General features: G+C 38.9%; 1 protein-coding gene across 1 annotated transcript in view; it reads right to left on the bottom strand.

The window, feature by feature from the left end:
• Window positions 1–4,305: 4,305 nt before the first annotated feature.
• Window positions 4,306–22,493, bottom strand: part of pcsk5b (proprotein convertase subtilisin/kexin type 5b) — a 70,291-nt gene continuing 52,103 nt past the window's right edge. Inside the window, exons 15-20 of the mRNA XM_042487824.1 lie at window positions 18,895–19,088; window positions 16,180–16,264; window positions 11,847–11,950; window positions 11,549–11,687; window positions 9,367–9,482; window positions 4,306–7,415 (exon numbers count right to left, since the gene is read on the bottom strand). Coding sequence (XP_042343758.1) covers window positions 7,300–7,415; window positions 9,367–9,482; window positions 11,549–11,687; window positions 11,847–11,950; window positions 16,180–16,264; window positions 18,895–19,088 — 754 coding nt within the window. The 3' untranslated portion in view covers window positions 4,306–7,299. The remainder of the gene's footprint in view (window positions 7,416–9,366; window positions 9,483–11,548; window positions 11,688–11,846; window positions 11,951–16,179; window positions 16,265–18,894; window positions 19,089–22,493) is intronic.

The following is a 22,493-nucleotide window of genomic DNA, read 5'->3' as shown; positions in this document are numbered from 1 at the left end:
GAACATGTCAGTTTAAAAATGTCACAGGCATACTTTCTAACTACTGAGTGATTTCATAATGAACAGAGAGAGATGATTTGGAACTTTTGAGCTTGAATACAAAGTGAATATTTCCAAAACAACGCAGGACTTTTCAAACAAACAGTGATTACTGATTTTCATCAGGAGCACAACGTTACAAAAATCTCTATTCTACAGATAACAGAAACATATATATCTACATGTACAGATATACTGTATGTTTATGTCTAAAGTAAACTAAATAAATATTTTGTGTCGAGAGTTTATATGTTCTCTCTGTTCTTGGGTGAATTCTTGCCATAGTCTGAAGACATGCAGTTCAGGTGAATTCCAGACTAAGAATGTATTTGCCTGGAGTACCCTGACCCTCAGGGGGGACTGCAACCTTTCTCAGACCTTGCACAGGCAGAGCAGCCCCCAGAATGAAATGGTGGTATTGTATATTTCTGCAAACCACAGATATGCTACATTTGTGTGTTTCATGCGTATCATATCAATATTTCTAGTGACGTTATTCGGGTTACATGTATATGAACTGAGATTCTCATCGGGGGGAGGAGGGGATGGTGGGTGGTATCACACCTTGGTGAGACGCCAACTAACAACAAATGCATATGTACCCCAAGACATTCTCTTTTTCTACTCCGAACCAAGCAGTTTTTGTGCTTTAACCTAACTACATGTTAACCACAATCTTTTCACAACATAAAACCGAAAATTAAAACATAAGAAACAAAAAGTTTTGATATATCTGCTACATGTGAAAAGTACAAATTTAACATATGAAACATACAAATAACATCCGTGGTTTGCAGAAATGCACAATGCCAACATTTATTCTGCTGACTAGGTTGTAACAGGTGTAACAGGACCAGCTGAGAAGCCTCTTGGAAAACAATTCTACATGTTTTATCCTATACTCTATAAAAGAAATAATTGACAAAGCTACCTTGATGTCAGCCATTGGTTTGTGGACTCCCGTTTTGCAGCCACGAGTTCAGCATTTTAGCCAACGCCATTTTGTTTTTTTTGGAGCCAGAATTGACCATATTTGGATGAAAGGGTCAAGTTGTGGTGGAGAGAGGGTGCGATTTGACTGAGAGCATGAGGTTAGGCCTTGCATTTTGCCACTCAAAGTGACCACACTATTAATTATGATTAACTTAAAGCCTTAATAAAATGTTAACAGGTGACTTATATAAAATCCAACACCCATACATTTGTCATGAATGGGAAATCAGCTAGAGCCAGCCATATCATAATATAAACTACTTGCTCACTTTTTTTAACTCAAGATATAAATGCTTTCCTACGGACTCATGGTCACATCTTCCACTGTTGAAAATGCTGAAAATGTGCGTAGGTTTTGGGAGGTCATAAAGTTTTTGTTGCAAAACGGAGTACAGGCTGGAAATTAAATTTTGAGGTCCAGAAATCTCAACACCTGGCAAAGCAATTTGAGTCACTAACACTGATAAAAACCATTATCACCCTCCAGGTAGATACATTATCGTCATTCAGCAATATGCAGCAGTAAAAATCATGCTTATACTTACTGGACTTTTAACATTATGAATAAACCTTGTTTAGCAAATTATCTTTTCTTATACAGCAGTCATCCATCCAGGACACACATAATAAGTATATTAGCTATTGTGTCCAGAGTTGCTGAAAGATTGAGAAAGAAGTTCCAAAAAATCGATCAACCTTCAGCTTTACACTTGGCAGCATTGAAAAGAGCCACAACAAAAGAGGCATAAACATTGTCTCCTATCCCACCTTTGTATTAGACAAAGGTGACAGACACTGGCTCAGGCACAAGGATGAAGCTGTGTGTATTTTTCTGTGTGTATGTGTGTGTGAGTGTGTGTGTGTGTGTGTGTGTAAGAGAGAGAGAGAGAGAGAGAGAATCCTTCAAGGCAGCGGCGAGGTTGTCTGTGCTCTCTGGCTTTCTGTGAAAAGCTCAATTGTTCCTTTCAAAACAAAAGAGCTTCTTTGTGTACAAACACAACAGGCGGTGGCTTCCCATTCAGTAGAGCTCTGCTGAAACCATTCAAACAGCCCCCGAATAAACGCCGTCACTTTCACTCACACACTCTCTCTCTCTCTCTCTCTCTCTCTCTCTCACACACACACGCACAAATTGTCTCTGTCTTTCTGTTTGTCTCCCCCTCACTCACGCACACAAACAAACAGGGAGCCAAGTTCTCAAGGGACGGAAAGCCGCACAACTCCACTCAGCAAAAGCAGACACTTTGGACTCCCACTGCCAGACGGGAGAAGAATGGAGGGGAGAAGAAAGAGAGCCTGTCACTCAGGGGAGTAAAACTTTTCCTCTGTTATGGACTCGGCTGACCTTGTGAGGACATTGACAGTCAAGAGAGAGAACTCTGCTGGCAGATATCACACTGACATCCACCACACCTGGTGCTGAATCCCAATTCCCCAGCCCTTCAGCCTCCTGATACCTGCACTTACTTGGTCCAAGAAAGTAGAAAAAAACTAATTCACTACATCCTGCAGGTGGTCAAGACTAGAGAATATCAACTACATAGTTAATCTAATATTGTGTGCCTATAGCACAGTGAGGTTAGGTTAAACATCATTCATCCCAGTTGAGTATTTTGTCCTCAGTATTTCACCTGTTCTAACTATTTAGTAAGCCAATGCCTTGTTCAAGGGCAGGATTATTTCCAAATAATATCTCTTAGGGTAGGAAGTCCAAACCAAAAACACATACTAATAACAACTGAGCCAGAATGCCACCCGTCCATGAGTTACAAGTAGAAAAACCTGAGATTTCTCATGGTTTCCCTAAAGATATAAGCGTCCAAAGATGCCCAGAAATGGCAGAATAATGATCAAGAAACTACTGCATTAATACAGCTATTAACCACTGTTTGCTATGTAAAGATATTGTGTGGTGATGGCATCCTAAGCAGAGAATTAAATCATGCTCTGTTCTTTGTTCTGGTAGATTGTCTTGCCACACATGCATGTCGGTGTATGTCCTTCCCTGTGTGTATCCAACTAGCTAGCTAATCAGCAAAACACTGCACTGTGCTCATATGGTGGTTACCAATGACAACAGCGTCCAAGGAGGATGAAGAGAGAAGTCACAGCGCACAGGGTCTTGGGGATTCCTCGCCAAAACATAATGGATTTAGAATAGGTCAGAATCATACTGTGGGTCACATAAACTCTTGCAGATATTGCAGAGTTTGTCTATCAAGGGTCACAGTAGGCACTGGCACTCAAAACTCGAGCATTACATGCAAATAACCTGTGTTGAGTCATTTACACAGATAATTAAAACAAGTATTTCCCTGGTTCAGTGTCAAAGTAATGAATATGACAGTGTGACTTTAACAGGATAAATAAGCTCTTCAAAAGAATGATTTTAGTCAAATCCACTCATTTAAATTCTTGCTGTTACACATTTGCCAATATAATATACCATCTCAACAACATGGAGAGGAAGAAAATAAGACGGGTTTATGGGGGTGACAGGGAGTTTGACTGTAGTTACTTTTAAAACACCTGCTTAATTGTATGCAAGAGAAAAATTATCAATAATATATAAAGTTTGCTTTATTCTATGCAAGAGAAAAAATATAAATAATATATAAATACTGCAAGTGTATTAAGACTGACCACAAGCATTAACATGTTTTCTGGAAGGCTGTTGGATGAACGTTAAAAATGCTTTCAAATATCACTACCTAACAATAAACATCTTATGGTTAATATTCAGCTACTCACAATCAGGAAAGTGTCCTCTTCAAACAGAACTAATTCTGCAGCAGTATACTTTGGCATTATTCAAATTATAGCCTTGGAGTTTTTGTTTTTGTTTTAGGTCTGCGGCTACAGTGTTCATTGCTGCTATATGGAGAGAAAAGAAAATGCTGATAAACAGAAAAAGAATAACTAGAAAATAAGTACATCTAGGGGTTGCACCTATTACAAAGCAGCAAAACCTTGCATCACCGGCCTGTTTCTAACTTCCACCTAATTGTCAGTGAGTGCACATGTCTCCCTTTAAGTGCACTGCCTACGGCATGTGGAATTTCATTTAATCAACCTGGTTGAGCAATGAAAAACTAAAAGTTTCTGGGAACAATGATCTGAATGTCAATGATGTTTTTCCATTTCATGCATTTGAAAAAAAACAAACAAAAAAAAAAAAACAAGGAAACAAGTGTTTTGGAAAGGATAAGCAAAAATGCTAAGTGATGAAATAAAAAACTAATCAATGAGAACTGAAAATAAAACAAAAACATGAACAGATTAAACATTTTAATAAGAACACTTAAGTAAAAAAAAAGATTTTCAAAACTAGGACTTTGAGTAACATTAATAATGCATTGTCACAGATATGTCACAGGTACACAATAAAAACAGCTTTTATACGAGGGGTGTGTGTGTGCGTCTACTTCCACACAATCTAAAGTCAATTCAAGTCATCTTAAACAATGACCAAGAATAAGTTTTTGTTAACCAAAACAGGGGAGTCATCAATCTTTATTACAAATCATCAAGAACCATAACCAGTTGACAGTACAACAATTCATCTAATACTGTAAATGCTCAAGCTGTGGGTGTAAAAACCCACACAAATAGAATACGAATCTTAAACATTATATTTGCTGCTCTTAATTAGAAACCAGCACCACCAGAATAACCTTTGAGTTTCATCAAGCAAGGTTCGGAGACAGACAAGAGTCCGTCAGCTTTAACATGAGTACAGTTTTGGCTCAATATGATTTAACGTTTCGGACACACTCCTTGTTCTGCAGTGATGCTGTCAGTTCATTTTTACAGTTATAACGTAAATAGAAAAAAATGATTGCCTCACTGTGTTTGTTTTCTGATTTTCCTTGGTTTAAATCAGACTGTATAATAAAGATGGACGACATGACAGCTCCCCAAAAGTTAAGCCAAAATATCTTGATCGTCCTCTGGTGGCTGACTGCAGTATAGGTCATAAACCCCACCCCCTTTATATTAGCAAATGGGACATGGGCCAAACTAAATACTCAAAGTACACATCAAATACATTGGTTCCAAAGATAGTTTCTGTCATTTTAGGTAGTTTTTATCCCTGATGTTTGTTCAAGTGTTTATTTTTCTGATAAATCTAGTTTTAATTAGTTATTTGATGCTATAAAACAGGGGTGTGACTTGGTCGGACGGGCGTATGTGCGGGAACTCCACCAACGCGGAGATGGCTACTGCGCAGGCTTTGTATCACACTGATGTATGTTCAAGTGTTTGTTTTTCTGATAAGTTCAGTTATAACCAGTGGTGTAGTGGAGGGTATATGCAAATCTATGGGGTATATCCACCCCTTTTTCTGGCCGTATAGAGTATAACCACCCATCGGCCTAAAAGCTACTGGAATATTTAAGAGAGTATACCAATTTCCTCCAGAGTAACTTAACCATCTACCTATTAGTACACCCACCTAATCAACTACTACTACACCACTGATTATAACTAGTTATTTAATGCTATAACAAAGGGGGTTAAATTCCCGATTGACAGATATGTGTGCCAATCAGTGTGCTCAAGATCAATGGCACTGCTCGTCGGAACTCAAGACCGTAGAAATTGCTACTGCGCATTCTCCAAATGACATCACCAGCGCAAGATGGCATAATATTTAATATTTTGGCTTCATTTTTGCACAGTAACAGTAAGTGGAGACACACTTTCCATCTTAATATATAGCCTATAGATTTACTGAACAAAATTCTACTCCCAAATGTGTTTTTATGTATAACTTTTGAACAAAATCCCTTTTGAAATAACTGAAAGCAAAACAGCAGTTTGCTGCCTGTCAGAGACCTTTTACCTGCACATGAAACTCGAGAACAACAGAATATTTCCTGTGCCGATCATTGACCTTCTGTGTTGAAAGTGTAGAGAAATACTTCTGTTGATATGTATTGCCATTTCAATGGAATGACGAAGAGTAGAAACTTCTAACACTCTATGTTATTTAAGAACAGTAACGTGTAGGGATGCACCAATACAAATAAAATATAAGAACTGGAAAATTCCCTTTATCTGGGTCACATATGGCAAAACCAACACATAAAGAGAATTCCCTGTCACAGATTTGAGCGATTTTTTAATTATATAACCTAGTGACAACAAAGTGATGATGGAGCTTTAAATTGTTCTGTCACAGTAATGGATGGAATCAATACTTTGTTTTGGGCAAAAGTTTGGGATCCAGAATCTGCACCATGAGTGAAAAATGGGCATCGGTGCATCCCTAGTACCACAAATTCGTTATGACTCACTGCAGCGGTTCCTTCCCTGCAGAAAGCTCCGGAAGGAATGACTATCGACTTGTCTTGTAGTACCTCTGGAATGAATCAATGCTGTCTGGGCTTACATTAAGTATTAATGGCATTCTCTGACGCACACCAATAAAGACAAACACACACACTACTCGGAGGGCAGGTTCATGTTTTTAAATAAATGAAATGAGGTGATTTTGGTCAATAACGTGCATCAGTCTTGGTATACGGTGACACTGTAGCATTCAAGTGGTGGCTGATTGATGTGTCTGAGTTCGTATTCATGTGAGTGGTATGTATCGTTGTCTGTGTGTGTGTGTGTGTTTGTGTGTGTATAACTGTGTGTGTGAATTTGTCTTCCCTCCCCTACACAGCCAAAGTCAGCCCAGACAGACATTATTTTCACATTACTGAGTGAGCTTCTTTTTTTTTTTCCTTTCACGTATATTTACAGGCAGAAAAACCAGGGCCTTTCCTACTGTATATTCACTTTCCATCTGTTTATCATTAACGCTGGAAAGAGAGGAGGAAGAGGAGCCAAAAATAAAAATGCACACAGACGTATTCAGATTCACAGGCTGAGTGGCTCCTGTTTTAAGCTATGCTTCCTACACTGGCAACAAAAAAGAAGGTTCAATTATTTTGGCATCGATGCTTTGGTAACAAAATACCGACACTTTTTATTCTTTTGTTTGTTTTCACTTTTGTTTTCATTTGCTCGTTTGTTCTTGAAATAAGTCCCAGTCGTTTTACACCCTGACCACGTGTGTGTGTCCCCGTACAGAAAGAAGGTAGGTTTGTTGTAGTCCTGTCATCGCACCTCCGATGCAGTCCCTTTAAGAGGCACAGATTCTCTTATAAATTATGTGACTGTGAATGAGTGGGCAGGGGGGTTCGAGAAGGAGGGGTGCCCCCTGTGCCCCCACGTCCCCCCCGCACTCCCTTTATGCCCAGTGAGTATGTCCCGTCACCCCTTTTGCGAGCACGTTCTGCAGCACAGTTGCTGCAGCACTTTCCTCTGGCAAAGATTGTTCTTTTTAACGAGCACGCAGAAACTGCCTTCCGCCCAAGATTCTTCATTTGCTTTCCACAGACCAGGAAGAAGAGATACAAGGGGAGTTTGGAAAGAGGAGGGGGGGGTGGGGGGTGAGGGGCAGGCACCCACGCGCGCACGCGCACACACACACACACACACACACACACACACACACACACACACACACACAGGGCAGAACCATTAGAAATGGTTGAATGGGAGGCAGAGCCGTGTGATTGGTCAGGAGAGGGTTCAGGTGACAGGAAGAGTTTTTTGATCCAATCACAGGTGATGTTCATCAAGGCAGAAAATGATTGTTGTCCAGAGGAGTGATTGGATCCATGTCGGGAGAGAGGGAAAATAGATTTGGGAGAAAAACAGAGAGAGAGAGAGAGAAAAAAAAACGTCACACAATTAGCAAATTGAAGATGTTTGAAATTCACAACTTGGTGTATCAAAGAAAACTTAAAGAAAAGTTAAAGTGGAACACCGGTCTGTAAAATCTGTAAGCCAATTACTCCGTTTATCAGCAGCATTTAAACACAGTGGTCACTTTGGATTTTCACTTTGGTTTAGGAAGGTTGGAAACAAACTAAGTGTGCACTTTTAAGTACTCATCAACAGAAAGGTCAGACAGTAAAGACATTTCTTTTCCTCAGAGTTTTGACTCATCACAAGCTAAAGACTTTATCGTTCAATTTATATCGAAAGTCATGGCCAGCATGCAGTCAAAGCCTCACAATCAGACCATCACCTCAGCAAGTTAGTGAGAAACAGGAATGTTTGCCATAAAAGATCCATAACAGGCACAATTTATAAAAGACTAAACCATAAAACACAGAAATGAAAGCCAAAAACAACAGACAGAAAGAGGATTGTGAGTAAAGCGCATGTAAAAATCAGGAATTATTTCAAAGCAGCAGATTATATGGAACACTCGGAAAATAAGAACAAAAGCAAGAATAAGTTAAATGCTTCAAGAAACCGTTCAGTCTGTGCAGTGTGACAAAGTACAGTAAAAACACAGCAGAAAAATGTTTCTTTTTATAGTTTTTGTTATAATAAAATGATGTGAGTGTGTGAGTGTGCAATCCCAGAGAGATTTCATATTAGTAGTAATATGCCAAACAAGAATGAGACCGTCAGATGAAAAGCACAAAAGGCAAAAGCAAGGACAGACCACCCTGCTTCTTTAAAGCAGCTTGATTCAAGAAGTTAGTACAAAGCGCAAACATTTAAAAGAAGGCCACAGGTGAATCTTTAGCTTTTACTAAATAAAGGTACCTGTTAAATTTATTCTTTATACCCTGTGGGATGTTACACAATTCATTTCATCTGAAGATGCAAATTAGTCACAGGGAGAGTTGGGACTTTGGCTCTTTGATCAGCTGATATTGTTTAGACCACAGCTTGTGTACTGTTGCGCTGTTGTAAATCAAACTGCATTGAAAGAATGTTTTTTTTTCTGACTGTGACTTTCACTTCAAATCATACTAATATGCATTTTTTAAGGTCTTTAAAGATAATTTTAAACCAAATTTAAGACTGATATTTGGACAAACTATCTTTTTCTTTTTCATGCATTGAAAAGTATGTATTATATGTGTTCTCCCATGCAGAGGCAGTTTTATATAGGAACTGGGTTAATACAGTGAGTTAGACTAATCTACATTTTGCCAACAGGTAAGTGTAAAGTAAAAGGACAGTATTAAGTTGGTTATAATATTTGTATCATCAGATATGTTGACTTTTTATGCAGACAAGCTTGACTTATTTTGAGAAAAAATAAAAGACAGATAAATGGAATTAGATAAAGTGTTTGTGGCAGTTAAGAACTCACAAATTATAATTAAAGACTATTTAATGACTTTTAAGGTCTACTATTTTTAAAAATCACAGACATTAAGACATCCTGATGACTACACACTGCCTACAATGCAACAAGTATAAAATAAACACATTGAGTTAATCTTGTAGATGAGAAAATTGACAACTCACCATCTTTGCAGATGGTGCTGACCACACAGGCTCCTGCCTCCAGATTGTAACCACTGACGCAGCTGCTGCAGTTCCTTTCACCGGGCCCCAAGCACTCGTAGCAGCTATGGTCACACCTGTCAATGGTTGCGTGAAGAGTTAGATAACAGCCTAAGTAGCTCTGCACTGAACCTCAACAAAGTTTAAGTGATCTTGAAGGATATTTCTGTGATCTTTTTTGCGTTTATAGCCATTGATTTTCTTCAAAGTTTTGTCGCTGTAGAGCTTTTACATTTCCAATTAACTGCTCTACAGTATACACTGACCTACAAGGAAACGGACCAATGCAATTTCCAAAAAATGAAGCACAAGAACAAATCATAACATCCTTTCAAAGCAGTAATACAAATCTTAATGAGACTCCTGTTTGTTTTTTTGCTGTAGTATTAGTCATATTATTTTAGCAACTGTGAGACAAGCTGTTAAAATACATACAGTGATATCAGACTATGGATAAATATTTAATCATCTGTGTCATCTAAGTAGACACATTTGAACATGTTTAATTTTTCCTGCTTATGTCATATCCTGGTATGCTTCCTACACTGAGGAATTGTGTACAGTTGGCATGTATATCATGTGTATCATATATATGCAAACTGCTTTGGCCTTTTCAGTTTGTGTTGGCGAGCAGCGTTTGCAAAGGACTGGAAGCTTTGTGAGGTAAGAGGTGAAATTTTTAAAACATTCGTTATCATAACTGAAACTGGATAGGAAAATATCTGCAATAATCCTTTAGGAGCAGAATGCCAAAATCAGGCAAAAAAACACACACATTAAGAGTGAAAATTGGGCAATACTTTTATTGGAAATGATCCGACCAGGAGGGAGCTGACAGAGAATTAAGAAATCAAATAAGGTAAAGGGTCAAGTGAGCAATAAATAAGTGAAGGAGGGAGGCACGTTCACCTCAAGAGACGATAAGAAAAGCAGACAAGCCGTCTGATTCTGGGAAGGAGTTTGACTGTGGGTGTGATAGGAGGCAAGGTCATCATCAAACAGTCATCAAACTGGAATATGAGTATGTTTACATTTTCTCTCCCTCCCTGTTCTCCTAATCCAGGTTAATACAGATGAAGAGTGAGGCAGCAGAGCTGTGAGAAAACAGCACGTAGCTTTAAGATGGAAAAGTGACTGCAAGAAAGGGCAGTACTGAAAAGCTTGTTAAAAGCAACCTATTATGTTTGTTTATGTTGTTTCTGTCAAATTTATATTGTTACAATGTTTGATTTTTATATTAAACATGGCCATTTTTTAATAATGAGGTTAAAGTATGTAAAAGTAATGATCCCTGTGAGCAAAGACCTTAGGCTTCAGACGGCTCTGATTAACGGGGTTTTTTTGTCAACCTTTGAGAAACGGAAGCCAGTTTGTGACAGATGTCTTTATGTGGTCAACTGCTAAAAGCACAATACTGCAAGTACTCACATACATAACCATATTTAAATGGACCCAAACCAACAAAAAATAGGCTTTATGAAACTAAACAGACAAAGCTCCAGTGGTGAGAACAGAGCTGCATATCGTCTGTATATCCACAGGTGCATCTCAGTGGAATTTACACAATTTTTTTTTGTGCAGCCAGACAACTTTTTGCTTGTAAACCCCATGTTCTCTTATTTTGCTGAACAGCATCTGTGTACCCCCTTGTGCATATAGAGCAGCAACTAACTCACTACTGACTTGTGAAGGTAAGATGATTTAAAAAAAATGCTATGTGCTATGTGGAGAGAAAGTACTGACGTGTGAATTCAGAGAACAGAGTGACAGAGTGAAAAATTTCTGAAACGTAAAGCAGCAGTTGAGTTGTTGCAGATTTAAATATTCTTGATCATATGGATCATACTGTTTACCATGCTGGAGTATTTCTTTTCTACACAGGCTTAGATCTGTCAGTTATTTATTATTAACACTAATTTGCGCATACACTAAAGTGACTGCATTCTTGCACGTGTCCAGAGCAACCTCCCCAACTGAAAATATGTTCATGTGTGTGTGGCACCACAGTAAGAAAAAGTTGTGCTAAAAAAGTAAGGAAATTTGCACTTCACTTTTAGTTTTTAGATTTCATTGTTAATCTTTCTAGACTGGAGATCTACAAGTTCAATGTGGTGACGAGGTGTTGGCAGGTGTGCTGACTCACTTCTTACAGGACCTCTGAACCTGCCCGTTGTCTGAGGTCTGCTCTGACAGGTAGTAGCCGGTGCTGCATGTTGACACACACCGCCAGTCCTCCAGTAGGTAGCCATCTGCACACTTTGTGCACGCCTCTATGCCTGTGCCTGAAAAACACATAGAACCACACTTCAGGAATGTTGTGAAAAAATTATAAATCAGACAATACACAAACAAAAAAAGCTCTAGTATTTGTTTACTAAACTACAAATGGACACCCTGACCTACATAATAAATTTAATTCTGACAAATCTAATAAATCCTACCTGCGCAGGTGGCACATGCCCGATGACAGGGCTCACAAGTCCTTCTGTGGCCGTTGTAATAAGTCCCTGGGTCACAGGTCATCTGACACTTGTTTCCTTGAAGACTAGACAGAGAAAGAGAAAAAACACACACATTTATATCTTTATAGTGAATACCAGGGAAGTAAAAACAAGTAATTTCCTGTAATTACCAATATAAAATCCATACAGGCCACAGCACATGCTCAAGTAAAATGTTCGAAAGCATTCTCGTTTCCAAACTCTAAACTTAGTTTGCGCTCTGTTCCTTCAAGTGTGCCTGTTAAAGGAACAGTGTAGAATTTAGTGGTGTCTGGCGATGACGACTGCAACCAGCTGAAGCTTATATGTGTGCCAAGCATGGACTCTCATTTAAGATTATCATTTAAGTTTGTTGTTTAAGAGATTTTTAGCTGGAGCCAAATTTTTCACTGACATGTCATTTATTTTCCAAACAAACTGAGCAGGTGATTTTAAACAGTAAAAACACAGAATAAGGTAGTTTCAAATTACAAATAAGTGTTTCTCTGATCCTGTTTGGCTCATCATAGGGGGGTCCAGGCGTTCAGGAGGTCTTTTACCAGGAGCCATTGCCAAAACAAACAGACTCATGACTTTAAAAATAAAGCAGTTTCAGGTTAAAAAATAATTTTTTTCCCAAATGCTGCTCGGTGCAGAGGGGCTGCTAACTGCTGTGGCTGACGTGACAATGCACATGGCCCTATCTAGAGTGAGCGCTGCTTTATCTGTTCTAGGCTACTGTAGAAACATGGTGACGCAGCACGACAGTCCTTGTGGACGAGGACCCACTCCCTATGTAGATATAAACTGCCCAATCTAAGGTTCAAAAACACATAACTCTTACTTTCACGTAATTGCACACTTAAGAAAACATACTTATTATATTATATTCCATTTCTGCCGATATATCCCCAAAATCATACACACTGAACCTTGAAAAGCCAGCTGCTACTGAACAATATTCCAAAAAATGTCTTCCTGTGGAAATATTTAGGAAGAATGAAAAAAAAACAACTGCAGCACCAGTGATATCATGTGGGTGTACGCATTAGCTGCTGGCCTAGTTCACTTTTTTACGGATGTACAGGACGTCTTCTAGGTAGAAGTCTCATCAAAGGGAATTATTGTTTTAAAGAAGCTTGTTCAAGGGATCTTGTAAGTGCCAGATGTCAGGGTAGAGGTCAGTTAGGAAGTAGGTTTGGAGGTTATAAAGTCAGTTCTGTGAAGTCACAGTGAGGACAGGTTGGTGAGCTTGCCGCACTAAACTAAAAAACAGCTGGTCTGTGTTAGCTAACGTTTCCCAGAAACGATCTCGTCTGGTCCCCTCTTCCTCCTCAGCTCCTAACCGACCATGAATGGTGAACTGAATGGGAGGCTGTGTGTGTATGTGTGTATGTGTGTGCGTGTGTGTGTGTGTGTGTGTGTGTGTGTGTGTGTGCGTGTGTGTGTGTGTGTGTGTGTGTGTGTGTGTGTGTGTGTGTGTGTGTGTGTGTGTGTGCGCGCGTGAGCATGTGTTACTGTGGTCTCACTGGCATTCAAAGGAAATTATGGCTTACAAGTGTCCCCACCTCCACCTCTGGCTACACTGAACACTTAAAGCTGGGTTCAAGACCACAATATGTTTTAAGCACTTCACAAGTGTTTCCTTCATGACCTATCAGGAATTTCAGTACTTTGAAACGCCCTATCCTTTGTCAAGTCAAGTGTAGTTGGGGTGGTTTGAAGAGGCTGCTGTGGAAGTGGCCAGAAAATGAACTGCAACATGTCTGCATGGATCACTAAATGGCTTAGATCAGAGGTTCTTCAAAATGACGACCACAACCCAAAATGGGCAACAGCTCCACTTCTTGTGGGTCTCCGCATGACATGAGTATATGTGGGCTTTAATAAGCCCAGGTCACAGGGTGAAACTCTGTTTACTCAATTGGGTCCCTAGTGGAAAACAGTTGGGAAGTCCTGGTTTCACTGGTTCATGCTGCGAACCCAAACCACAGAGTAACAAAATATGCTGGTCTAAATTAGCAACACAGTGCTCCTGCAGCGTTAAGAGTGAGTGAACACAAAGGGTTTTTATCCTGAAACCACAACACTGACATTTAAGCCAAATTAATGCAAAAAGACAAAAGACAAAACCAAAGATATTTGTTTATAGTATGACAGAGGACTGACTGTAACGGAAGATCTTCATATGAACAAGCTGTGGTTAATACCTGCAGGTGTGGTAGCAGCAGGCTCACAACTATGTTGAAGATTAAAGTCTTTACCAAACACAGAGCCCCAAATCACACGGACACCATGCTGCTAACAGTTTTTAATAGAATCTATTAATATTTTAATAAGAGATGCACATTATCGGATTTTTTGCCGATATCCAATACACCATCTACAAATAACTCATTTGGTAGATAACAGATTTTTTACCCACCTAATTTTAATGATCATCAAGTCTCTTCTGTCGTGGAGTTAACATATTTATTGAAGTATTGGTATAATTTATATGGCCCACCAGCAGATGGAGACATAAAATATAATGCTTTTCTGTGTATGTAATATTCATTCATTGTGCAAAATTGCTTGTGATATCAAAATAAATAAGCTTGTTGGCCAGTTCCAATATTTCATTTTAAAACCAATATTTGCCAATACAGATGATGTGCTGATATTGTAGTGCTTTCCTAATTGCAATCAATATATCTTATTTTTCCTTTTATCTGTAGTGCTTTTCATCAATAAGGATTGTTTTTGTATGAGTTGCAGAGTGCTGGGGATATTGGCCATAGAGATTTCTGCCTTCTCTTGAATATAATGGAACTAAATGGCACTCGGCCTGTGGTACTATAAGTACCATAAGAATAAAAAAAACTGGAAAAACTCAACAGCAATGTCTCTCTCCAGAAATCATGACCAGGTTACTCAAGATAATCCATAGATCTTGTTTTGAGGATTTTCATGTAAGAGCTATTTTCTTCTTTCTACTGAACTACATCCTCCAACTGTATCAGTGCACAGCAAGAAGCGTACATCTACTGCTAACTCAGCTAGTATCACTGAGCAGGCTAAAGTTAATGCTATAAGCTAAGGAGGATGCCATTAAGGTTTACATCTCGTGATGCCAGGAGTCTCTCGTCCATGAGCAGATGCACACTTTCTTCTGTGCAGTGATGAGGTAGGTGGGTGCAGTTTGGTAGAAAGAAAATACTTCACATGAAACTGCTCACAAGAAAGTCTGTGGATTACCTTAAGAAACCGGGTCATGATTTCTGGAAAGAGACATTACTGTGGAGTTTTTAAATGTTTTGTTTTTTGCCACTGAGTGCCATCACGTTCCATTTTATTTGAGAGAAATCAGACATCTCTATGGCAGATATCTCAAACACTTGGCAACTCACACCAAAACAATCTAGATTGACAAATAGTGCTACAGGTAAGAGGAAAACTGTATTTTTGGGAGAGCTGTTCCTTTAAGGATGGCTGTGGATAGGGGAGTGCATGGTGTAATTGAAAAGTACTCTACATAAAAGTGTTGCGTAAATGTAGCCAATTAAGGCAGGGGGAATTGGGGTTTTTTTTACAACTTGTCATCCGACTAAGTCTATAAACAGATGTGTTTTTTCGCTGCTTTGAACAGTCACACCTAAAGGTGGAGCAAAAACACCTGCAGTCATAGTAAGGGGTGAAATGCAGACACTTTCTGGTAATCTTTCCTTAAAATACATTGAAAGTGTTGCATTTCTTTATACAGTACATACAAAAGTGATAATTAGTTGTGTAAAGAATAAGTGAAGAGTGAGTGAGAGAGAGCTTCAACCCCTGCTTATTTTCTCACCTTCACACAGCTGACCAATCGCTGCATGAAGTGCGGGTGAGTGTCTAACTGTTGGTATTGGAAAGTTACAAAAGCTGTCTAACATCAGAGAGGTGTGAGGAGAGGGGGTTTTCACTGTCTGACCATCCAAAAAACACAAGACTTTTAAGCATACTGACGCCTTTAGAGTTGAAGTGGTAGATAAAATTGAGCCACCATGCATACTTGTAAACTAACGTTTAGACAAATACGCAGAAGATTAACGGTTTCTGTGTCAGATAAGAGGAAATGCAGTTATTTTAATGAGTTTGCAGCAATTCTAACTGTTCCGTTATGGTAGAAAAAACACAGCAATAAGGTACGTAATCACAAGCTATATAGCAACAAAAACAGCATGACTTAAATTACTTTCTGTCAAGACACTAAAATAATCGTTTTAAACTCTAATCAGAGACTCCTCAACATCGCTCAGCGTGACTCCCAGCTCACCTCATCCCAGGTTTACATTCTGTGCAGATATTTGAGTTGGTGCACTTTCTGCAGTTCTCTGGACATCTCCTGCAAATGTTGGAATCTGAAAGACACAGAGTGAGCCAGTCATACACAGTGGCTAATAGGAAACAGAAGTCTGGCTGCATCTGAAATTAAGAGAGGGAGCAGGAGAAGACAATGGTGAAGAGGAAGGGAAGGGGTAAAGTGTGGGAGGAAGATCAGAGAGGAGGAGGAGGGAGAGAAAATAACCAGATGAAGGGGCAGAGAAACAACACAGGAGGACAGAAGGCAGGGCAAAGAGTTGGCAAGAGAGAAAGGGGGGAAGAATAGAAATGTCAAAAGGGTAAAGCTGCAGGGATTAAATAGAAGATTGTCGTGTTGGTGAGGGAAGATAGGAATGTCGATGAATATTTCAAAAGGCACAGTAAAGGCAATGACACGCTTTGACACAATGCACATGGACACTTCTGCCTTCAGCAGTGATGAGGATTGCCAAAAAGATTTGTTTTATTATTCCTGGAAAACCATGGAGTAGACTAGGACTATTAATCAAACCTGTTATTTCTAAATTTCTGTAAAAACATTGTTTATGTATGACACATTATGGCTTTGTTTGGGAAGTCATATGGCTGGAGCTGAGAGGAGGAGACTGAGCATAAGTGAGGATTGTTGGGGAGATTTTCAGGAATCTGAAAATCATTTGAGTGTTGAGGAAAGATATGGACAGGTCACCAACAGATTCTCATTGAAAAAAATGAGCTTTTACATTCGCCTTTTTCAAGTCTTATTTTAAGTTGAGAAAAGAAATAAAATGAAATTATACAATGAATCATTGAATCAATGAAAATAAGAGTCATAAGTTTTGATGATCGCTTATTTGTCATTTCAGAAATGCAAAGTTCCAGCTTCTTAAATGTGAAGATTTTCTGCTTTTCTCTGCTTTATATCATAGTATGTTGAATACAGTTGATTACACAAAACAAGAAAATCTGAGAAAACGCCTTTGGCTCTGGACTGTGATGGAAATTTTGATGGAAGAGACTTGGATATCAACAGGTTTTTGATATGCGCAAATATCACAACACCAACCTTTTCAAAAGGTGGTTAAAGGATTGCAAGAGGGAGTCTACTCTGAAAGTGAAACTCTGTAGGAAACTCTGAAAAAATCCAAAGAAGCAAAACAGCAAAAGCTGCTGTAGCTCTTTCACTTTTTGCACATTTTGATGCAATAAACAACATGCTAGGGTATGTTAAGGAGTATGCACAGCTGCATGTCAATGGGAATATTAGTGGAATATTTTTATATAATATTAATATATTATTTTCAAAATCCACGTAAACAGCTTTGTAGGAATTTAGTTTTTTGGAGTATGGGCAAATGTTTTGTGCATGTAAACATTAATGAGCAAGATACCATTAGCTGAAATCTTGGTCAAAATGTCTATTATGGGTTAATGATATTGTAAAAAACTGTGCTTACATTAACACTAAATGTTTTTTGACACAATAGTCAGTTCAGTTAACACCACATATTAAATATATCCGGTCGCTTACATGACTTTGCCCATAATTAGGATGGTAACTATAAAAAAAATGACCTGTAATGAAATCATTACATGGAAGTGTCCACGCGATGATGGGGGCATGGATTCAACTGGGTCTGCTGTCAGACTGACGAAGACAAAATAAACTTTAGATAGCTCATTTAACACAACACAATGCTCAGCAGTGCCAACATTTTAAAAGAAAAAAGTATCCACTACATCTTGGCCTGCTGAAATGTTATGATTGAACTTGGATCAGATCACATCAGATCTGCTGCCAGAGCCTCTCAGAGCTGCCAGGACTTACACTGACTTGGCTCCAAACCAATATATAGACATAATTATAAGACATACATAGTTTCAGCCTCTCATTCCTGCTTTACTTTCATCCAGGCTGGCATGTGTCTTGAACACAAGACACACCAGTGAGTTTACACATACAGCACACACTGTATGTTAACCAGACTGCAGTGCTCTGTTTATTACAAACCCGACACCTGACTTCTCATGAACATAATCCACAGATAATTCTCATGAAGGTCTGTTTTATTTCAGAATTTATTCCACTGTAAACTGGTAAAAAAAACAAACAAACTGCTGACTACCACAAACTTTTCTCTCCTGCTCGGTTCAGCAACTGCATAAAAATAAACAACTGGCTAGACGTTACGTCAACGATACAACAGCATAATATTTTGTGATGCAGGTCACACACGGATGTTTCTATAAGTCTAATTTGTTCCCAGCATTGATGGTGGTATTTGTGGATTACCTGATTCCACTGAGGACAAAACACTTAGCTATTCTTTACTCCACACTTTGAGATATTGATCAATGTGCAGCAAAGTAACAATGGACATGTAAAGAGAAAGGATCCTTTGTGGGCATGTCGCAATCAAAGCAAAGCCTGATTTTGTGTTGTTGGAGGCATTTGGGGACCCTTAGCTGTTAGGTTTTGTTAAGTTTCAATGTCACACCTAAAAAAAAATGGGTACGAAGGAGAAAACACCTCTGAAGTCAGGAGCAGCTTGTAAAATCCACAAGGTGTGACAAAGTAAACAAACACACTGCAAACAAGTTTTTGACTGCATGGTGTGGGATCATATATAAACTCATGAGTTAAAAGTTTGTACGTTGCAGAGTTAGTTTAGCCAAAAGCAAAACATACCATTGTCGAGGTAGAAGCCGTCGCCACAGTTGGCAACACAGGTGTTGGAGCCCTCATTGAGGTGGAAACCAGTCCTGCATGTGGTGCACTGGTCACTACGGCTACCAACGCAGGTTTCACATAACGAGGAGCACTTCTTGCAGCGCTTCCTATCGTCACGGAAAAAGCCACTGGGGCACTCAGACACACACATCCTGGAGAGAGGAGATGGAAAAGGAGAGACAGGAGGGACACGGGTTAAGAAAGAGCATCACAAAAGGCCAAAAAGGAACAAAAAGAAGGGGCAACTGTATTTCTTTCAGGCATATTCAGGTTGTAGTTTACACTGACCATACAACATAATTATGACTATACCAAATGACGCTTCTATTTAGATTTTCGAATGAAGCTTCAACTGTCTGTAATATTGTTTGACACCACCCTGGAAAATTTCTAAAAAGAAATATAATAACAGGCATGCAAAAAATAGAAAAGAAAAGCTGCTCCACATCTGAATTTTGATTTAGAAATTCAATGAACGTAGCTTTGGAGCTTTGAACGACTACAACCCTAAAAATAGTAAAGACCAAATCGATCTCTTTGTTCCTAATTACCAACCTCTATCACACAGCTCAGTATAATGTTAACAGGCTCAAAATGCATAACATATGCCTGATAAAAAAACATATGCCTCTTGTGTAAGGTCATTATAGGCATATTGTGTAGAATTATAAACAAAAGATCCAGTAAAATATAGTTTCATAGAGATAAAGATAAAAAATATTTTACTCCATTATCACCCACAGTAAATGTAAACACCCTTTTCATGTATCAATATAGTTCATAATGAGTCAGAACAAACACAAGTAGAGGGAATGAGTGCGTGCGGCTCCTATATGGTGAACAGGTGTAACATCTGTTGGATAATTTCACAGCCTGCCGTCACCCCCTCTTTTCACCCTGAGGCTCCCTTCCTAAGGTGAAAAAGATCTCTGAAATCCTCAAGAGCACGCACGCGCACACACACACACACGCACGCACGCACACACACACACACACACACACACACCAGAATTTTCTGCCAAGAAACACATATTGCACGTGTGAAACACATAATCCACATGTGCACGTATACACTGGCGTGCGTTTGTCCTCCAGCTTCAATACATTTCTCTGCTGCACTAAAATGATTATTTGACCAATAAAAGATTGTAAAAACACTATAATGACTGCCTACACCAAGGACACCACTAATGTGAGAAAAAGTTTAAACACAATTTTTCTGACCACACTGTTGGTGCAAGCAGATGTCAGTGACTGAGTCCTTGAAATCATATAGACAGTAAATTGCAGTAAATTATTTTTGACCTTTTGCAGGTCTAAAGGAAAATGTATTTTTTCAACATTATTTGTCCATCAAGTCACAAAATGCATTTCTATGACCTGGAGACGTAGCAACATTTGCTTCGACTGGGCAGGAAACACAAGTGGTCAGACAATCACAGAGGTTGTAAATCACTACTGGCGGAGTCGAAAACAAACATTAGCATGCCAGAAATTTTGGTTAACCTTCATACAAATAAAACACACCGATACATATTGAAATTTTTTATTTTTTTTTTATGTATAAAAACCTCCCACAGTTACTGTGCTTTTGAGAGTTCCCATCTTTGTGTCTATGTTCATTGGTGTATTTATTCCTCGTGAAGTAGAGGTGGTGTTTTAACAGTCGTGCTGGCTTGACTTGACTCAGTTTGACTGCATCAAATTCTCATGTATGCCCAGCGCAGCAGGGATTTGTGTTTCCATTACAACAGGGCTACCCACTTGAAGGTGTGTCTCTTACTGATAAAGTGCTTGTCTTGAGTGGATGACGTTTAAAAGCAGCAGGCCGATCCACAGCTAAAGTCCCCCGCTATTTTGCTACTAGTGTTTTTCCAGTGAGAGGTGGTGAGCTGTTTGCAGAGGTGCAGTAAGAGTCTGCAGTTCATCTTAAATTTCTTATTTCCAAAAGATTTCTCATAATAAAAGTCCCCCGTCATTTTGTTATGTAAAAGCTTTAATTGTAAAGCAGTGATGCCTTCTGCACGGCTGAAAGTGAACGTAAAACAGTAAAATAAATCAGATATCCAAAGAAAAACAGGATGCAATGCAGGATGTATTTTAGACAATCATGTCGAGAGAAACTCTTGAACACATCTATCATGTCAGCATTAATGCGCTAATCCGATGCAATTAAGGTCCAGGGCTTTTTAATCACATTACTCGACAAAAGAAATTTTTGTCTTTAAGAGGCTGTACCGGGCTGAGATTTTTAGCGAGAGAGATCATTTGAAACTAGAAGACCATGTCATGCTAGCATCTCAGGAAGGGAGCCGAATAACACTCCAAGTAATGCTAAATTTTGGCAATGGAAAAATAGCATGGCCATTTCACAGGGGTCCCTTGACCTCTGACCTCTAGATATCTGAATGAAAATGGGTTTTGTGTGTACTAATGAGTCTGCTTTTAAGACATGCCTACTTTATGTTCATCCTACACAGTTTTTGCGGTCATTTACATCCTAATCAAGACAATCTGGCAAGAATTGCTTTTCCTTGTCAATATGGACTTCATAACTGTTTTGAAATGCAAAATAATGAAATTGAAAATATGATTTAAAAAAAAAATTGATTAATTGCAATTAGCTTTTGAAATTCTGAGATTAACCATGATTTTAAAAATGAATCGTTTCACACCCCGACTAACAAACTATTAATTAATCATGAAAAATTGTCTTTGGACAATTTCAAACATTTCATGTTCTTTCAAAATTATTTGACTTAATGGATTTTCAACCTGAGTATTTATATTGTTCAGGCTATAGCCCCACACCGTGCACACACAGAAGTGCAAAAACCCAACAGATTTTCAAAGAGCCACACAGCTTTTGGTGAGTCTAGGCCATCAAACACATATGTTGGGATATAATTATCTGAACATTAAACACCACCACCGGCCCTCCTCCTTCCTCCCACCACTCCCCCAATCTTCATTCATCAATTGCTCCCTGTGGTGGCAGAAAAGGGCAGCACACCTCTAAAGCGGGCTAATGATAAGGCAGCGCCTAAGCTTGCACATTTTCGTGCACCTGCATCGGTTTGCCTTTTATTAGTGCAGAGACCCGCCGACACAAAGGCAATTACAACAGACTTTGATCCTAATGGGATCCTAAGGGCACACACAAATGTGCGAACACACACACACACACAAATTCACAGTCACACACACAGACTTTTCAAAGAGGGAAAGGAGAGGCTAATATGACCGACAAGGAAACAAGATCTCTGTTATCAGACTGGCAAGGTCAAATTAATCAGGTCACCACCCGCGCTGTTTCTTAACCTTATTCACATTAAGCCGGACAAATAACATCATTTACCCGTGACCTTCAGTGGTGGCAAAAAGGTAAATGTGTTGAATTCCAAACTGACAAGGCCGAGTTATAAGTACTAACAAGAGAATCAAATAAACCGACCTAAAAAATTACATGCTAAAAAATTCAAATGCAACTTCTAAAATTCAAAACTAAAATTACAACAAAGTAGTGTATTGTCTGTATGTGGCAATGAAAATATAAC

Source organism: Plectropomus leopardus, chromosome 6 (genome assembly GCF_008729295.1).
Source record: "Plectropomus leopardus isolate mb chromosome 6, YSFRI_Pleo_2.0, whole genome shotgun sequence".
Lineage (NCBI taxonomy): Eukaryota > Metazoa > Chordata > Actinopteri > Perciformes > Serranidae > Plectropomus > Plectropomus leopardus.
Note: the sequence above shows the minus strand (reverse complement) of the source record. Positions and strands in the feature narration are given on the sequence as shown.